At 39.5% G+C, this 18,465-nt stretch overlaps 2 protein-coding genes across 4 annotated transcripts; one reads left to right on the forward strand and one right to left on the reverse strand.

Annotated features, from left to right (window-relative positions):
- Positions 1–97: 97 nt before the first annotated feature.
- LOC128233505 (etoposide-induced protein 2.4 homolog) lies at positions 98–15,415 on the forward strand. Of its 3 annotated transcripts, none has more exons than XM_052947204.1 (10): positions 98–168; positions 1,087–1,314; positions 2,273–2,333; positions 3,033–3,099; positions 4,863–4,981; positions 6,033–6,149; positions 7,133–7,244; positions 7,682–7,793; positions 13,014–13,088; positions 13,446–15,415. In XM_052947204.1, exons 2-10 carry the CDS (start codon positions 1,118–1,120, stop codon positions 13,582–13,584), a joined length of 999 nt encoding a protein of 332 aa, XP_052803164.1. In that variant the 5' UTR covers positions 98–168; positions 1,087–1,117; the 3' UTR covers positions 13,585–15,415. The 3 variants fall into 3 exon arrangements, with proteins under 3 accessions (XP_052803164.1, XP_052803165.1, XP_052803163.1); XM_052947205.1 differs by having other exon boundaries at positions 148–212; XM_052947203.1 differs by lacking the exon at positions 98–168 and adding an exon at positions 704–753.
- Positions 15,416–16,163: 748 nt separating this feature from the next.
- On the reverse strand, positions 16,164–17,098 carry LOC128233518 (complement C1q-like protein 2). The gene is made up of 2 exons (XM_052947225.1): positions 16,908–17,098; positions 16,164–16,660 (listed from the first exon to the last, which is right to left on the reverse strand). The coding sequence occupies exons 1-2, from the start codon at positions 17,083–17,085 to the stop codon at positions 16,203–16,205; spliced, it is 636 nt and encodes a 211-aa protein (XP_052803185.1). The 5' UTR covers positions 17,086–17,098; the 3' UTR covers positions 16,164–16,202.
- Between the last annotated feature and the right edge of the window lie 1,367 nt (positions 17,099–18,465).

The raw sequence follows: 18,465 nt of genomic DNA on the forward strand, positions 1-18,465 counted from the left end.
ACTCTCGTCACTGATATGTTCCTTATATATATGTTAACAACAGTAACTGCTTATCAGGGGAGGTCACTCCTTATGAGAATGCTACATTGCGGAAGCCTTTTTATGAAACGAGAGTTACCACTATTTACAAACAGAAAGTAGATAGAAAATAAAACGAAACTTTAAAAGGTCAGATTTTCCGTATCTAGAATGGCATCAATCTAATTGACGTGGTATTCAATAAAAATGCTTTTCATAATAATTTATTTTGTCACCTGATGAAATTAAAATTTGACATGAGTAGGGAAAAAGGCTAACTGGGTTATTTTTTTTCTTTGTTTTTTTACGACTGTGACCAGCTAACTTTTATGCACCAGTCAATTGTAACCAAGCCCCCCCCCCGGTCCGGGGGTATACCGGGGATAGCCGGGGAAAAGGGCCGTGTTTTAACTTTCCAGGTGGCCCCGCAGCGCCGGGTGACCGCGGTGGTTTTGTCATAGTGCCAAATTAAGCCGAGATTGGGCCTTATATAGAGTCTCTGGGGTGCGGGGGCATTTGGCCAGGGTTTAACCATCAGTTCGTTCCCTCAGGCAGGGATTTTACCCGGGGTTGGCTGGACCGAAAGTCAAAGTCCCGGCTATTCCCCGGACCTGGGGGGCCGTGGTTACAATTGACTGGTGCATTATCTCTACTTAATTTTTGAAGGACAAAATCATCTTTTTAGTATACAGTATTTAGGGGCCCTGTATGGAGTACTTGTGATTCAATGGAGTGGTAAGCAGTTCTCAGAAACGAATAATTTGTGATTATTACTTAAGCAGACTATCAAAATTGTTTAAACAGTAAATTGTATTTGTTGTGCAGGTTTCGGGTAAAAAAGGAAGGAGTATCTGGCAGGGAGGGGGCTTACTTCAAAGAAGTTTGAAGTTTTAGTTTTAAGACTTAATTATTTCAGATGAAAGTAGAAAAATTAATGACTAATACAAACTATATCTTATGCTGATATTGAATAAGAAACCAAAGATATAATGCGACGGATGCTCAATATTGGCTTTAGATTGAATGCCCCTTTAAATCTTAAATTGTTAAACTTTCCTATTTCTTTAGGGGTATGACCGACTGAAATGCATCACCAGTAATGGCAGAAAGTTTTCAAGATATATGCTGGGAAATAGCTCGAGGATTCAGGGATGCTGTGTTAGGAGCAGGCAAGATCTTTAAGATTGATGAAGCTAAAAGTGACAAGAAGGATGACCCCCCAGAGCATCACACAGTCTTGGCCCAGAGGCGCGCTCAGAGGCAGAAACACACGCAGAGGGAGGAAAAAGCTCAAGCGTAAGCATATAGAATAGTGTTGTTTAAATGATCGATTTTAATAATAAATCGATCAAAGATCATGACATTATTAGCAACGAAAGTGATTTGATCATAAGGAAATAATTGAAAAGTTGTTGAACAATTTCCATATCATTTTTTTTTTCCTTTCTCTTTTTTCAAAATAGATAGTTGCATTTAACATTTTTCAATTTGTAATTTATCTTATTAATCATTGCTAGATGAACGAGAATATTTTTTGGAACAGACAAGTAAGAAAGTTAATGAGAAATAGATAGTTGTATTTAAAATAATGAAACCAATGTGAAAGTGTTTGTTTTAAATTGTACATAAATTATATGCATGAGATAAAAAAAAAATTAAAGATATTTTGGTGCTTTTTTAAATAGGGAAATTTTTGCCACATTATAGGTATTAATTGAAAACCCCATATAAATACATACATGCCATATCCCCCGGTGGGGAGAAAAATCTCCCGGAATTCCGGCCTATACCCTGGTCCCCGCCGGGGTATCCATATCCCCTGGAATTTTATTTTTTATTTTATTTTTTTAAACTAACTCAAGGTTGGCAGTGGAAAGCATCCATGATATTATGAGAGTGAAATTCCATGAAGGACCATGATGACTAAGTCCAAAAATTATCGTAATTGGAGTGTGTTTCTGTATTTATTCTTATATCATAAATGTAGATATTGCGCTAAATTTCGCTGGGTAAAAATCCCCTAGTGTAATATCAAAATCCCCTGGAATTCAGACCAAAATCCCCTGGGAAGCCTCTCAGAAATATGGCATGTATATAAAGGCATATACTTTATTATCTGTTAACAAAACTTTTTTTGTTTAGATAATGAAAGTCAAACATAATAAATTAATCATTATGATGCATTAATATTAATATGTTTCTTTTATGCATCTATTAAGTGTAAACCTTTAAAAAACTGAATATTTTCCTGCAGGGAACCAAGAGTGATGCACAGGATGATCCAGTGCTGTGCCTGGAATGGTGGAATCTTCTGGGTAAAACCTTGAAAGAGTTTCAAGAAAGCTTAATCCTGTGATAAGGGACCTAAGGAGTTTCAAGAAATTTGGGACTTGATTCCCTTATAACAGGAATTTTTCATTTGAGGCCTAAAAAAAAAAATGTCTGTTTTTGGTAACCCTACTAAAAATGCGCCGACCCTAACTATTTTTTTTCCGTTTCTGAGCAAAAAATATTTGTTAGCGAATAGAGAGTTACGAAGGGCGGATAAATGCAGATTTTAATCAGAATTATTGTTTGTATGATAAAACAAAGTCAGGCAATGACAGTAATGTAGGAAAGACTGTCATATGCAAGAAAACACTCTGAACTTACAAGATTTTGAAAAAAAAAAAAAAAAAAAAATCCCTACCTAGAAATTTTGGGAAGGTTACCCTAAACAAACAATTATTTTTTTTGGCCTGATATAAATTATTTTGTGTAAAATTTACATTTTAAAGAGCTTTGGACTTAAAGTATATTGCTTATGGCAGCAGTCCCTTCTTTTTAATATGGGAGTATCTTTATAATATGGGAGTATAAAAGTAGCACTTGATTAGAAAATTGCTCACTTGATTTTGGCAAAGATAAAGCAACGATCAATCGAATCTTCAAAAACTTAAAATGCTTATTCATTAGTATGTATGTCTTTTTCTATTTCCACCCCACTATACAAATGCATTTCTTTCTGTTTCCAGATGAGTATAATCATTTTCAACTACCTCCTTTTGCCTGGCATTCAGACCATGACCTCTTTCCTATACGGTTAGTATTGCTTGTGTTGGATAAAAAATTTATACGACAGTTTGGGTGCACGGAATTGGAACATGCAGGCCATTTTGTTTTCACTTTTTATTCCAGTAACAAATAACAGAGTATTATATTTAGTTTAACTTAAATATAGAAGTCTAATTATTAGCTCGTTCAATTAAATTGAATCACTTAGAATGTTCACACAGTTTAAGATGCACACAAAGTATTAAGCACAAAGTTTTACACATAGAGAAATAGAGTATAATGTCTTTCACAAAGTTACACAAAGTTGTTGCCTTATTGATTACTAAATCATCACTATTTAAATGAAAACATGTATGTGTTTATATACTCCTTAAATGTGATATGAGTTTGATAAAATATGACAGGTGATGAATGTGATTATCAAAAAATGAAAATATTTTTCAAATGTCAATTACTGAAAGATCATTTAATGATTATTTAGACCCAAACTTAGAGATGTAAGAAGTGATAATTATTACTTATGTGTCCTATAAGAAATATCTCAGTATTTGAGGAAATGTCATTAATATCTAATTATGATCTCCTGCATAATTACAATTATGTTTTTATGTGTTAAAAATCGAACATTTAGTAGACTGAAAATGAGCGGCATAATAATAGCATCAAAAATGAACAACCAGAATAGATTGTTAAATCTGAAGTACCGTAATCAAAAGTGTATTCCCATATGAACATTTATATTTATTAAAACAAATGGACAACCATAAGCGATTGTCAAATCTGAAATAATAAAAAAAGCTATTGTTGGTATGAAAATAACATTTATATATTAAACAGGCTTAACATTGATGATTATATTTGATTAAATTTGATCATCGCTCCAGCATTAAGTAATTTTATATGTAAAATACTTGTCAAAGTAAAATATATGGACATAATTTTTCCAAACCTTAGAACTTATACAAAAAAATGTTACATAATTATGGTCCTAGGATGGAAACACATGTAGTCGCAGAGTGTAGACCCTTGGTTGTCATATGATAAAATCATAAGTATCTTTCATGTGTTTCTAGTGCGGATCGGAAAATGTGGCCCAATAGCACGTGTGGAAGCCTGCTGGAGGGAAACACGTGATTGATACTTTTTCCTGTATACCATTAACTTTCAAATGCTATAAATTTGATGTTGAAAGCACAGTTTTGAACATTACACTTAAACATGTGTGCAGTTTGGTTTACTGTCATAATGCACTTAAAATTGCAGTTTATGTGAAATAGTTCCATTGTATTTTTACATTACTTTGAGTGTAAAAATCAATTGTTGTTAGCTTGATTTTGCTAAACATAATTTAAACTGCGTAAAATTATACATTAAAGTCTTATCAAATGGTGCATTGATGCATGTGACCCATGTTCAGGCACTGGTTTCAGGATCGAAAACACATGTCCAATATGAGAGAACCTTCCAGTGTTTGCAGTTGTATTTTATCTCATCCGATTATCATATTCATGTGTTTTAAATGTACTATAGAGGATAAGACTGGCCAGTCATGGTCATTGATTGGCCCCATATTGACTTGTACAGTCTACACCCTATAGATTCTTTCACTGTTAACAATGGTTTTGTATAACTTAAGCTTATCATAATGTAATGTTCCGCTGTAGGCAGGAATGTGTTGTATGTTCATGTACTTGGTAATATGCAAATTGGCATAACCCCTTCTGGGTGGAGCATGCTTTTCTCTGAAGAGATCTGTTGCATCCTCGCACATTACAATATTTCTACTTCAGGGGGTGAGAAGGGCCTGATGTGGTCATGGATGGGCCCTATGTTGACTTGGACATTCAGCGCCCTCTGGATTCTGCCCCTGTTTGTGCTCAGCAAGATTGTCAACTGCTTCTGGTTTGCTGTAAGTTAAGAGGATATTCACCATACTTTTTCATAACCTTCCCTGTTTTCGAAGGAAGAATGTAATCATGGCCTTGGTTTAGTTCCTTCAAAAAACAAGATGCAGGCCCAAGGCCCCAACTTCTCAAAACTTCTTAAGCTTAACAGGCTAAAGTAGCTTATCTCAATTAGCCAAAATACATACTTAAATTGAATTTTGATTATGGATTATTGTGATAATCATAAAGATAATTTCTATCAAAAGTATAAAAACTCTTAAAGTAGTAAATATTACGTAAATTATCGAAAAACAGAAACAGTGAGCTTAGCCTAATCCTGTTATAGGGACTTATGAAGTTTAGAGGAATTGGAGCAAGGTTCTCCAAACTTCTTAAGAATAACAAGCTTAAGGAGCTTATTTCATTAAGCCAAATTTATAACTTAATCTTGATTTTTGTAAAATGTAAATACAATGGAGTTTATTGCGGTTATCGTTAAAATAATTTCTTTATTAAAATAAAAAAAGCTCTAAAGAAAGTAATTATGATTAGGGGTTCTTAAGTTCAGGATTAATCTTAAAATGCAGGCCCCAATTTCTCGAAACTTCTTAAGTCTCTTATAACAGGATTAAGCTAATCTCACTATTTTTGTTGTTCTATATAATGCGTATTATTTACTTCTTTATAAAGAGTTTTTAGAAATTATGTAGGAATATTCTAAATGATAATGACAATATTAAAGACATTCCTCATTTATCAAAATCCATTTTCAGTATGTATTTTGGCTAATTGAAATAAGCGACTTAACCCTGTTAAGCTAAAGAAGTTTTGAGAAATTGGGGCCAGATTAATAGCTTTAAACTTTAGACAATTGTAAAATCAACTGTGTTTGTCTTTACACCAACATTTTAACTTGATACCCTCTCTAGTATGCAGACAATATTTTCAATCATATTCTGGGGAGAATGACTGCATTCCATCTACAGTAAAATTCAAATTTATGAAAGTTAACATCAGCAGCAAAGTTTTGAAAGCATCATTACTTCAGGAATGAAATGTATTCCTCAATTACAGGACATTGCAGATGCAGCATATAGGAAATCCCGAGGCCGACCCCAGCTGCCTAATGTCAGTATCTTCATAGCAGACATGCTCTTTAGTCTACTTATACAGACATTCTTTCTGCTACAGGTGATCTCTTCACATATATATTATTATTACTAGTATTTTGTTAATTACAACATTCAACTCATCACACCTTCACACAATGATATGAAAGAATATACTCACTAGTTTAAACTTATATACATTTTCTTAACGATTGTGAAACAACATTTTATTAATTACGCTTGTTGGCACAATGCTACACGGGAGGAGTACTCGGAGGAAACCTACTTATCTAGTTTGGTGACCACAAACCAAACTCACATGGGTCAAGGCCTGGAATCAAACCCATGTCCCCTAGGTGAGAAGCGAGTGCACTAACAACCCTAACCAGGCAACCAATATATTATATTGGTTGCATATATAATTGAAGTCTTATGCTGTCTGTGAGGAAAACCCAAAAAGAATCTTTCGGCTTTGGAAAAGTCATTTTACATGTAATTTCCGTTTTAATAGGACCAACAATAGAAACATCATTAACTTTTCTTATATTGTTGTTCCTGTGATTTATTTTGCATGTTGGTAATAAGTAAGCAGTACACTTTCAAATTGCACCACCATTATACATACATATACCAGGTATAGGTCATAGAGCATCAAAATTTAATATTCTTACCAATGGCTTTATGAAATGACGAGCTTTTCGAATACATATAATGTTAAAAATGTAAAAAAATGAAGTACATTCAGTTTAAATTCTGCATTTGTGTCTCTTCAAATGTTGAAAATAAGAAGATGGGAGAGAAAACAACAATGTCATTAAATGTGCTGTAACAATTTCCCACACATTTCCATAGTAGTGAAAAAACGACATCAACCTTATAAAGGTTTGTGAAGCAATCTTTTTTGTGGTTGCTCAGCTGCCTCAGTCAGTAAGGTTGACATTGTTTCACTACTCGGCACGTCTGTCACAGGGGTTGCGGGCTCAAGTCCCAGTTTAGTCATTTTCTTCATACCATATAAATGTTGTTGTTCCATAAACCATTTTGTATGATTATTTATATTTTCAGGGTACAGCGGCCAGTTTCCTTCCTTTACCCACTGTGGCTCAGATTATCAGCGTGTTACATATGAGTTTGCTCTACTCACTGTATTCTTTTGAGTACAAATGGATTAATATGGGTAAGATATATTCAATTCATATTGAAAAATGGGCTGTGATAAAAACTTGTATCTACACTGCCTATGAGTAAAAAGAAATCATTGATTCCTTACTATGAATGCTTCCAGTGCAACTTTATTATACTCTCAGATATTAATACCTTAGATAAGAGCTATTTAGCAGTTGCATTTGTGGAACACATCACTCGTGCCTTTTTCATCACTTCCAAAAAGACCTATTGCTAGGTGAATGTTATTCATATAAAATTTGATACTGTACCACATGGTGCTGGAGACAATATGAACATATAAGGCAAGGTCAACAATTTCTTTAATGGCTTTAATTATTGAATAATGCCCCTTTTTTGACTCATAAAAACAGCAGATGAGCATTGCCATTGGCTCTGCTCTTGTCAAATATATGCACATTTTACAATCAAGGCTCATACTGCTTTCAGGCTGGGAGTTACACAGGCGTTTGTCATACATAGAGCATAGCTGGCCATATTTCTTTGGGTTTGGTTTGCCGATGTCCATTCTCACTGCCCTGCCCTCGTCACTGGTGGTCAGGTGAGTGTACTTCAATGTTTGGTTTGCCGATGTCCATACTCACTGCCTTGCCCTCATCACTGGTTGTCAGGTGAGTGCACTTCAATGTTTGGTTTGCGGATGTCCATTCTCACTGCCCTGCCCTCATCACTGGTTGTCAGGTGGGTGTACTTCAATGTTTGGGTTGCCGATGTCCATACTCTCTGCCCTGCCCTCGTCACTGGTGGTCAGGTGAGTGCACTTCAATGTTTGGTTTGCCGATGTCCATTCTCACTGCCTTGCCCTCGTCACTGGTGGTCAGGTGAGTGCACTTCAATGTTTGGTTTGCCGATGTCCATTCTCACTGCCCTGCCCTCGTCACTGGTTGTCAGGTGAGTGGACTTCAATGTTTGGGTTGCCGATGTCCATTCTCACTGCCCTGCCCTCGTCACTGGTTGTCAGGTGAGTGCACTTCAATGTTTGGTTTGCCGATGTCCATTCTCACTGCCCTGCCCTCGTCACTGGTTGTCAGGTGAGAGCACTTCAATGTTTGGGTTGCCGATGTCCATACTCACTGCCCTGCCCTCGTCACTGGTTGTCAGGTGAGAGCACTTCAATGTTTGGTTTGCCGATGTCCATTCTCACTGCCCTGCCCTCGTCACTGGTGGTCAGGTGAGTGCACTTCAATGTTTGGTTTGCCGATGTCCATTCTCACTGCCCTGCCCTCGTCACTGGTGGTCAGGTGAGTGCACTTCAATGTTTGGTTTGCCGATGTCCATACTCACTGCCCTGCCCTCGTCACTGGTGGTCAGGTGAGTGCACTTCAATGTTTGGTTTGCCGATGTCCATTCTCACTGCCTTGCCCTCATCACTGGTGGTCAGGTGAGTGCACTTCAATGTTTGGTTTGCCGATGTCCATTCTCACTGCCCTGCCCTCATCACTGGTGGTCAGGTGAGAGCACTTCAATGTTTGGGTTGCCGATGTCCATTCTCACTGCCCTGCCCTCGTCACTGGTTGTCAGGTGAGAGCACTTCAATGTTTGGGTTGCCGATGTCCATTCTCACTGCCTTGCCCTCGTCACTGGTGGTCAGGTGAGTGCACTTCAATGTTTGGTTTGCCGATGTCCATACTCACTGCCTTGCCCTCGTCACTGGTGGTCAGGTGAGTGCACTTCAATGTTTGGTTTGCCGATGTCCATACTCACTGCCCTGCCCTCGTCACTGGTGGTCAGGTGAGAGCACTTCAATGTTTGGTTTGCCGATGTCCATACTCACTGCCCTGCCCTCGTCACTGGTGGTCAGGTGAGTGCACTTCAATGTTTGGTTTGCCGATGTCCATTCTCACTGCCCTGCCCTCGTCACTGGTGGTCAGGTGAGTGCACTTCAATGTTTGGTTTGCCGATGTCCATACTCACTACCCTGCCCTCGTCACTGGTGGTCAGGTGAGTGCACTTCAATGTTTGGTTTGCCGATGTCCATTCTCACTGCCCTGCCCTCGTCACTGGTGGTCAGGTGAGAGCACTTCAATGTTTGGTTTGCCGATGTCCATACTCACTGCCTTGCCCTCGTCACTGGTGGTCAGGTGAGTGCACTTCAATGTTTGGGTTGCCGATGTCCATTCTCACTGCCCTGCCCTCGTCACTGGTTGTCAGGTGAGAGCACTTCAATGTTTGGGTTGCCGATGTCCATTCTCACTGCCCTGCCCTCGTCACTGGTGGTCAGGTGAGAGCACTTCAATGTTTGGTTTGCCGATGTCCATTCTCACTGCCTTGCCCTCGTCACTGGTGGTCAGGTGAGTGCACTTCAATGTTTGGTTTGCCGATGTCCATTCTCACTGCCCTGCCCTCGTCACTGGTTGTCAGGTGAGAGCACTTCAATGTTTGGGTTGCCGATGTCCATTCTCACTGCCCTGCCCTCGTCACTGGTGGTCAGGTGGGTGCATTTCAATGTTTGGTTTGCCGATGTCCATTCTCACTGCCTTGCCCTCGTCACTGGTGGTCAGGTGAGTGCACTTCAATGTTTGGGTTGCCGATGTCCATTCTCACTATTCTCACTGCCTTGCCCTCGTCACTGGTGGTCAGGTGAGTGTACTTCAATGTTTGGTTTGCCGATGTCCATACTCACTGCCCTGCCCTCGTCACTGGTGGTCAGGTGAGTGAACTTCAATGTTTGGGTTGCCGATGTCCATACTCACTGCCCTGCCCTCATCACTGGTGGTCAGGTGAGAGCACTTCAATGTTTGGTTTGCCGATGTCCATTCTCACTGCCCTGCCCTCGTCACTGGTGGTCAGGTGAGTGCACTTCAATGTTTGGTTTGCCGATGTCCATACTCACTGCCCTGCCCTCGTCACTGGTGGTCAGGTGAGTGCACTTCAATGTTTGGTTTGCCGATGTCCATACTCACTGCCCTGCCCTCGTCACTGGTGGTCAGGTGAGTGCACTTCAATGTTTGGTTTGCCGATGTCCATACTCACTGCCCTGCCCTCGTCACTGGTGGTCAGGTGAGTGCACTTCAATGTTTGGTTTGCCGATGTCCATACTCACTGCCCTGCCCTCGTCACTGGTGGTCAGGTGAGTGCACTTCAATGTTTGGTTTGCCGATGTCCATACTCACTGCCCTGCCCTCGTCACTGGTGGTCAGGTGAGTGCACTTCAATGTTTGGTTTGCCGATGTCCATTCTCACTGCCCTGCCCTCGTCACTGGTGGTCAGGTGAGTGCACTTAAATGTTTGGTTTGCCGATGTCCATTCTCACTGCCCTGCCCTCATCACTGGTGGTCAGGTGAGTGCACTTCAATGTTTGGTTTGCCGATGTCCATTCTCACTGCCCTGCCCTCATCACTGGTGGTCAGGTGAGTGCACTTCAATTTTTGGTTTGCCGATGTCCATTCTCACTGCCCTGCCCTCATCACTGGTGGTCAGGTGAGAGCACCTCAATGTTTGGTTTGCCGATGTCCATTCTCACTGCCCTGCCCTCATCACTGGTGGTCAGGTGAGTGCACCTCAATGTTTGGTTTGCCGATGTCCATTCTCACTGCCCTGCCCTCATCACTGGTGGTCAGGTGAGTGCACTTCAATGTTTGGTTTGCCGATGTCCATACTCACTGCCCTGCCCTCGTCACTGGTGGTCAGGTGAGTGCACTTCAATGTTTGGTTTGCCGATGTCCATACTCACTGCCCTGCCCTCGTCACTGGTGGTCAGGTGAGTGCACTTCAATGTTTGGTTTGCCGATGTCCATACTCACTGCCCTGCCCTCGTCACTGGTGGTCAGGTGAGTGTACTTCAATGTTTGGTTTGCCGATGTCCATACTCACTGCCCTGCCCTCGTCACTGGTGGTCAGGTGAGTGAACTTCAATGTTTGGTTTGCCGATGTCCATACTTACTGCCCTCCCCTCGTCACTGGTGGTCAGGTGAGTGCACTTCAATGTTTGGTTTGCCGATGTCCATACTCACTGCCCTGCCCTCGTCACTGGTGGTCAGGTGAGTGCACTTCAATGTTTGGTTTGCCGATGTCCATACTCACTGCCCTGCCCTCGTCACTGGTGGTCAGGTGAGAGCACTTCAATGTTTGGGTTGCCGATGTCCATTCTCACTGCCCTGCCCTTGTCACTGGTTGTCAGGTGAGTGCACTTCAATGTTTGGTTTGCCGATGTCCATACTCACTGCCCTGCCCTCGTCACTGGTGGTCAGGTGAGAGCACTTCAATGTTTGGTTTGCTGATGTCCATACTCACTGCCCTGCCCTCGTCACTGGTTGTCAGGTGAGTGCACTTCAATGTTTGGTTTGCCGATGTCCATACTCACTGCCCTGCCCTCGTCACTGGTGGTCAGGTGAGAGCACTTCAATGTTTGGGTTGCTGATGTCCATTCTCACTACCCTGCCCTCGTCACTGGTGGTCAGGTGAGTGCACTTCAATGTTTGGTTTGCCGATGTCCATACTCACTGCCTTGCCCTCGTCACTGGTGGTCAGGTGAGAGCACTTCAATGTTTGGGTTGCCGATGTCCATTCTCACTGCCCTGCCCTCGTCACTGGTTGTCAGGTGAGAGCACTTCAATGTTTGGGTTGCCGATGTCCATTCTCACTGCCCTGCCCTTGTCACTGGTGGTCAGGTGAGTGAACTTCAATGTTTGGTTTGCCGATGTCCATACTCACTGCCCTGCCCTCGTCACTGGTGGTCAGGTGAGTGCACTTCAATGTTTGGTTTGCCGATGTCCATACTCACTGCCCTGCCCTCGTCACTGGTGGTCAGGTGAGAGCACTTCAATGTTTGGGTTGCCGATGTCCATTCTCACTGCCCTGCCGTTGTCACTGGTGGTCAGGTGAGTGAACTTCAATGTTTGGTTTGCCGATGTCCATACTCACTGCCTTGCCCTCGTCACTGGTGGTCAGGTGAGTGCACTTCAATGTTTGGTTTGCCGATGTCCATACTCACTGCATTGCCCTCGTCACTGGTGGTCAGGTGAGAGCACTTCAATGTTTGGTTTGCCGATGTCCATACTCACTGCCCTGCCCTCGTCACTGGTGGTCAGGTGAGTGCACTTCAATGTTTGGTTTGCCGATGTCCATACTCACTGCCCTGCCCTCGTCACTGGTGGTCTGGTGAGTGTACTTCATTGTTTGGGTCTCCAAATGTGTAATAGGTAAAATATTTTTGCTCAATTGGCTTTGACGATGGTACAATTTACAGATTTGAATTGCATAGGATATGACCTTTTAAATTCTACAAATGAACAAAACCATAAACAAAGATCAGGTAGCAGCCAATTGTATAGAACTTTAATAAGTGTTTCACAGGTTATGAGGCTAGTTTGCACATTTAAATGATTTTAGTTTAAATATATTTATTATGCAGAAAAACAACAATACAGCATTTGTTACAAACATATAAAATAAAGGATTGGAACGGTAGAATTAACTAATAAAGTTCCTTTCCTTGAATGGTTATTTGCAATAGTATTAAATACAGGTTTTTCTAAATAAAGGATTAATATGATAGCTCTCAGAGTAGTAAGATGATTTTAGATAGAACGGTGGTAAAATTTCAAATTTAAAGGAATTTAATATCAGATAATGAAAAAAAAAGAAATGATTTTATTGGACCAAATTAATCATTGGATAATTATTGACAAGTCAATAACATTTATTGCTAACTGACCAAACCAAAGAATTTACCAGTTTGATACAATTGCCTGCAGCCCTGAAAGATAGATCCAAACTGCTCTCATTCACTTTTTTTATTTATATACTATAATTGTTTCAGTGGCTGCGTGTTTTCCATTCTATTTCCTGTGTTCATCATCAGTGCAAACGAGGCTGTCGACCTTCAACACAATAGGTAGTACTATACTTTACAGAAAAAAATGTGAAACAGAGCGTCCCGGTTTTCGATCCCCACTCAAAGCTTTGTCTGTGATAAGTACTAGTTAACAACCAGGAATGGTAAATTGCTCTTAATCGTAAGTACATAGCAGATTTAAAACAATTGTACATATATCTCTTGCTAAAAAGCTCTAAAGACTTGTGTTTGATAATCATCATGGCAATGTAAACTTAATCTTATCTTTATTTCTGTATATTTTACACTTGCATCTGCCATGAGCTATGTATGTTTTGCCTCATTATTTTATCCCTTTTAACAGTTCAAACTATCATAGTACCACTTCATGATTATCATTTTTTCTTGTATTTTCAGCCGTTTTCCTCTGCGTCTCTTCGCTCCAGTGGTAGCTTTAACCAACGCCATATTTCACCACACTCTAACAAAACGCAGTCAAGTACCCCCGACTGTGAAAAAACAGACTCGTATAAATAAAGATGTTACATATAGGTGACAACGGTATCTTCAGTAGCTTGGAATGTGTTTAAACTGCAATACTTTTGTGATTTCATTTATTCCATTTGTCTGCACAGTTTTGAGAGGAAAAGGTAAACTGTTGAAATAAGTTGCTGAAAAGGCTATTCACATAAAAATGTTTGTTTCTGGTTTCTATATCCAATTTTTTTTTTGCACACCTAACCCTAATTTTTATACAGCCATTCAATATATTCTTTTACTGTTTATCTTTTCTCCTTTTGGATAAATTTTTGGTAGTTTCTTGCTTTCGAAAGACACTTAAGAGTAGTGTTTGTAAAAACTGCTTAAGTTAACATAAATCTAGATCAAAATGCTTTGGTTTTAAGTGTGACAATGATATTCAGACACACCTTAACCTAAAAGTAAAAAAATAGATATCCTGACCTTCATGTACCTACATGCACCATAAGTTTTGTTGGTAATGAAATCAGAAACAAGTTATTTGGTGTTGGCCTTAATTAAGTGATTGACATAAGTTTTAATGGTTAAATCTGAGTTGTGACATTAAGGACATTAACATATATAATTATTATAATATATTAAAATTTATCCAGGACTCGGTTATACTTTAAAATGAAGTGCCCAATGACATTTGTATTTGTTTCATTGATTATTGGATTCCATGGAAACCTACGACATTAACATCTCTATTAAACTCATAACTGAAGTTATGACATATTCAGTTATCTGATGACATCATATATGTAGACACTCATATTAGACAGGAATGTTTTTTTGTGTTTTTTTTATTTAAGACAGGTGTGTTGTTGTTGTTCATTTTTAGATGCAATAAATGAATAGTAATTATGTGATTTTTGGCTTGTATGTTCCTATTGTATTTTAGCTTTTTTACGGATTTTCATGCATGTGAATATGTTGTGAACAAATTCATTGTTTTAATCATAATGTGAAAACATCCTTATTATTACACTAGAGTTTGTTCAGCAGGATCATGCAATTTAATCACAAGGATAGTGACCACTGTTATGTACTATATCAATCAAGTTGCAAATAAATAGGGCGCCCTGTAAGTGAATAATGTTGTTATTTATCTGCATGCTAGCTATTGAATGGTTAAGCCCCGTCTACTTGTTATTGAATGGTTAAGCCCCACCTACTTGTTATTGAATGGTTAAGCCCCGCCTACTTGTTATTGAATGGTTAAGCCCTGCCTACTTGTTACTGAATGGTTAAGCCCCGCCTACTTGTTATTGAATGGTTAAGCCCTGCCTACTTGTTACTGTTCTGATATTGGAGTTGATGTAAAGACTAAAACTAAGAAAACTTCCATATTTGGTACATCAACACCTTTTCTAGGGATATATGACACATAGATCTTACCATAGTCTAACTGGACACAGGGATTTCCCCTGCTGAAAAAATGAGAATAATTCAAACAGATTGATAGATATATGGTTTCATTTGATCAGTTTTATGAAGCTTTACATATATAGGCAGCATCAACAGAAAGAAAATAAAAGCTGTTGTACCATCAAATTGTAGTTTAGTTAACCGGTCGTCATGTAAACAAAAAAACTTAGTCGTTTAAAATAACAATAATTTCACAAACATTGTATCTGAAAATGTTACAGAATAACACAACAATGCTCTGACTATCAAACATGTCTTATTGTGTCTTCAGTTCGCTTCATAATGAGATGTGAGATGTAGTTCTCGTTGACTTGTACAACTTTCATTGAGTTTCCCATTCAACATTTGTTATAATGAAAACTTGTTTTGATAAGTTGTATCCTATTTTGATATGATTTAGATGTTGTTGTTAACAAGATAATAAATCATCAAACTTGTGTCTTTCTTATGGTTTTAACATACCAAACTAATAAATAAAATATGTTTAAATGTATTTTTACCGTATCCAACGGTTAAAATAGAACGTGTTCAGATGTGTTTTTACCATTCCATACTGATAAACAGAACATAGATAGATATATTTTTACCATACCAAACGAATAAACAGAATTTGTGAAGAGGTGTTTTACCATACACAACGGATAAATAAAGTATGTTTATATGTGTTTTTTTGCTATACCATTACGGAATACGTTTAGATTTATATGACCTGCAACAACCAGAAATAGGTGTTATTTTCTTAAAAGATACGTAGTTTTCATTTAAAGTAAAGTTAATACGTTAAAGAAATGTCACACTTTGGGCTCGCAATTTTATTTTCAGTAACAATTAACTTAGTTGCTTCTCATTCCTCTCTACCAAGACTGATACCCCACTCCTACGCACAGGGTACAGCAGGTAGAAAATTCAGCTCTCTATATGCTTATCAAATAAGGCTCACCATTCTGACCACTGTGCGCAAGAGTGACCCCAACATTTTCCAATGAAACGTGTCTTGTAATGTCACGTGTCTCATGCTTGGTGTTTGCTTTGCCTTGGTCAAATAGCCTTTACATACATGTATGAACTTTGTTTATTGTAAGGTTCCTGGACTTTTCCTGCAGTAACCATTGCATTATATATATGAATTAAAAATATAAACAGGGGATATAGAGGTTTTCTCAAAGTTTTTTTTAGTCGCTCACAAATACATTCAATACTACGAGCAATACCAACCAATGAGTTTCAAACCATTTCAACCTCGTACAATAGAAAGCCCGAGAAGGAAGAGTACTCCATGGAGTACATCCCGTGTCCATTTATGTGGTAATTCCGCACCCAGACCCGCTGTCCCTTCCGGCATGTGTTCACGAGCGCGTTGAAACCTTGATCGAACCCGTGGCTGTTAGTCGAGCCGGCGGCGTACATGGAAACTTCGTCGGCGCCGTCGATGACGATCTCCGTCTGAACCATGTCGTGTGCTTCCGACATGAGTGCCGACTGGAAGACGTAAATGCCGTTAAATGGACACGTAAATACATGCGTGCTTGGGTCGAAGGCATTTCCCGCGTTAAGCTTGGTCATGTCGAAGGGGATCACGTCATGGTGGGCTAGGCCGGTGGGATGCGCGGACAGGTAAGCATGGAAGGCGACCTGGGATGGGCTGTATACGATTTGCCTAGCCGCTCGGTCCGTGTCGTGCTCTGATAAGATAAGAACATTACTTTTCACCTTTGGCAAATTAGTGCAAAAGACCATTTGTAATGGCGAACTATGTGTCCTTCTTATCTTGACTTGAGTTTATCTAAAACATTTTGAATCTGCGAGTGTTATCAATTAGTAGTATAACAATGGCTAGATAGATTATTATTATCAATACCATTAAATAAATAAGAAAATAAATATCACTAAATGGTCATTTGAGTACAAGTAAACAAATGAATGTCTTACCATGTTTGTTTCTCAAAACTGACACTTCATGTTTCGTTTCTGCCAGTTCATGTTTCGTTTCTGCCAGTTCATTTTCAATTGCTTTGAATTTACTATAAAACTCGTCCCTCAAATCATCAACAGGCGTGCCAGCCAAGACACAGCTAGTGAAAAGAAATGAGTAAACAATCAACAGCATTTTTATTCCACCTTTGTCCGTTAACTATGAAAGTCTAAGATAAACAAGTGGCATATTGTATCAATCGTGATAAGGCAGAATTTAATTAAGGCCGGTATTTCATGTTTCCGCGCCCGTTTTTCGTCCGCTTTCATACTGTTTGGTCTATACCATGTGTTCGTTAAAAGACACCGATCGGACGCGCTAGCAGATGCATTAGCGGACTGGGCTTGGCTTGAAGGATAGATGTATAAATAGTGGCACAAACTATATTTTATTAACAATTTATAAACTAGAATGCATTAAACACTGCCTTAAGGAAAATCATACGGCTACTGATATTTCAAACTCTCTTTTAATCCATTTGAACATTTTTCTGCATGAAAATGACTTTTATTTAATAAGGCCTAATTTATGGTTGCATATCAATCATTTGTACACATAAATAACAATTGTGACCATTGCAAAAAACAAAACGTTTTAATTATAGGATGAAATTTTTACATAAAAGTTCGGTTGACTGTATTTCTTCTGCAGACACAGGGAATAGGATATCCGTTTTAAAATGCGGATGCTGGCTGCTTGCACATGAAATATCATCCATAGTCACAGCCAACGGAACATGAAATATCAGCCCAAATCACCGTAAACGGAACAAGAAATAACAGCCCAAGTCACAGCCAACGGAGCATGAAATAACAGCCCGAATCACCACCAACAGAACATGGATTAACAGCCCATACCACCGCCAACAGAACATGAAATACCAGCCCGAATCACCGCCAAAGCAACATGAAATACTAGCCCGAATCACCGCCAAAGCAACATGAAATACTAGCCCGAATCACCGTAATAGCAACATCAAATAACAGCTCGAATCACCGCCAAAGCAACATGAAATACTAGCCCGAATCACCGCAATAGCAACATGAAATACCAGCCCGAATCACCGCAATAGCAACATGAAATAACAGCTCGATTCACCGCCAAAGCAACATGAAATACCAGCCCGAATCACCGCAATAGCACCATGAAATACCAGGCCGAATCACCGCAATAGCAACATGAAATACCAGCCCGAATCACCGCAGTAGCAACATGAAATAACAGCTCGAATCACCGCCTAAGCATCATAAATTACAGCCGATACCACCGCCAACGGAACATGAAATACCAGCCCGAATCAACTTCAACGGAGCATGAAATACCAGCCCGAATCACCGCAATAGCAACATGAAATATCAGCCCAAGTCACAGCCAACGGAGCATGAAATAACAGCCCATACCACACCAATAGAACATGAAATACCAGCCCGAATCACCGCCAAAGCAACATGAAATAACAGCTCGAATCACCGCCAAAGCAACATGAAATATCAGCCCGAATCACCGCAATAGCAA

Source organism: Mya arenaria, chromosome 5 (assembly GCF_026914265.1).
Source record: "Mya arenaria isolate MELC-2E11 chromosome 5, ASM2691426v1".
NCBI classification, from domain to species: domain Eukaryota; kingdom Metazoa; phylum Mollusca; class Bivalvia; order Myida; family Myidae; genus Mya; species Mya arenaria.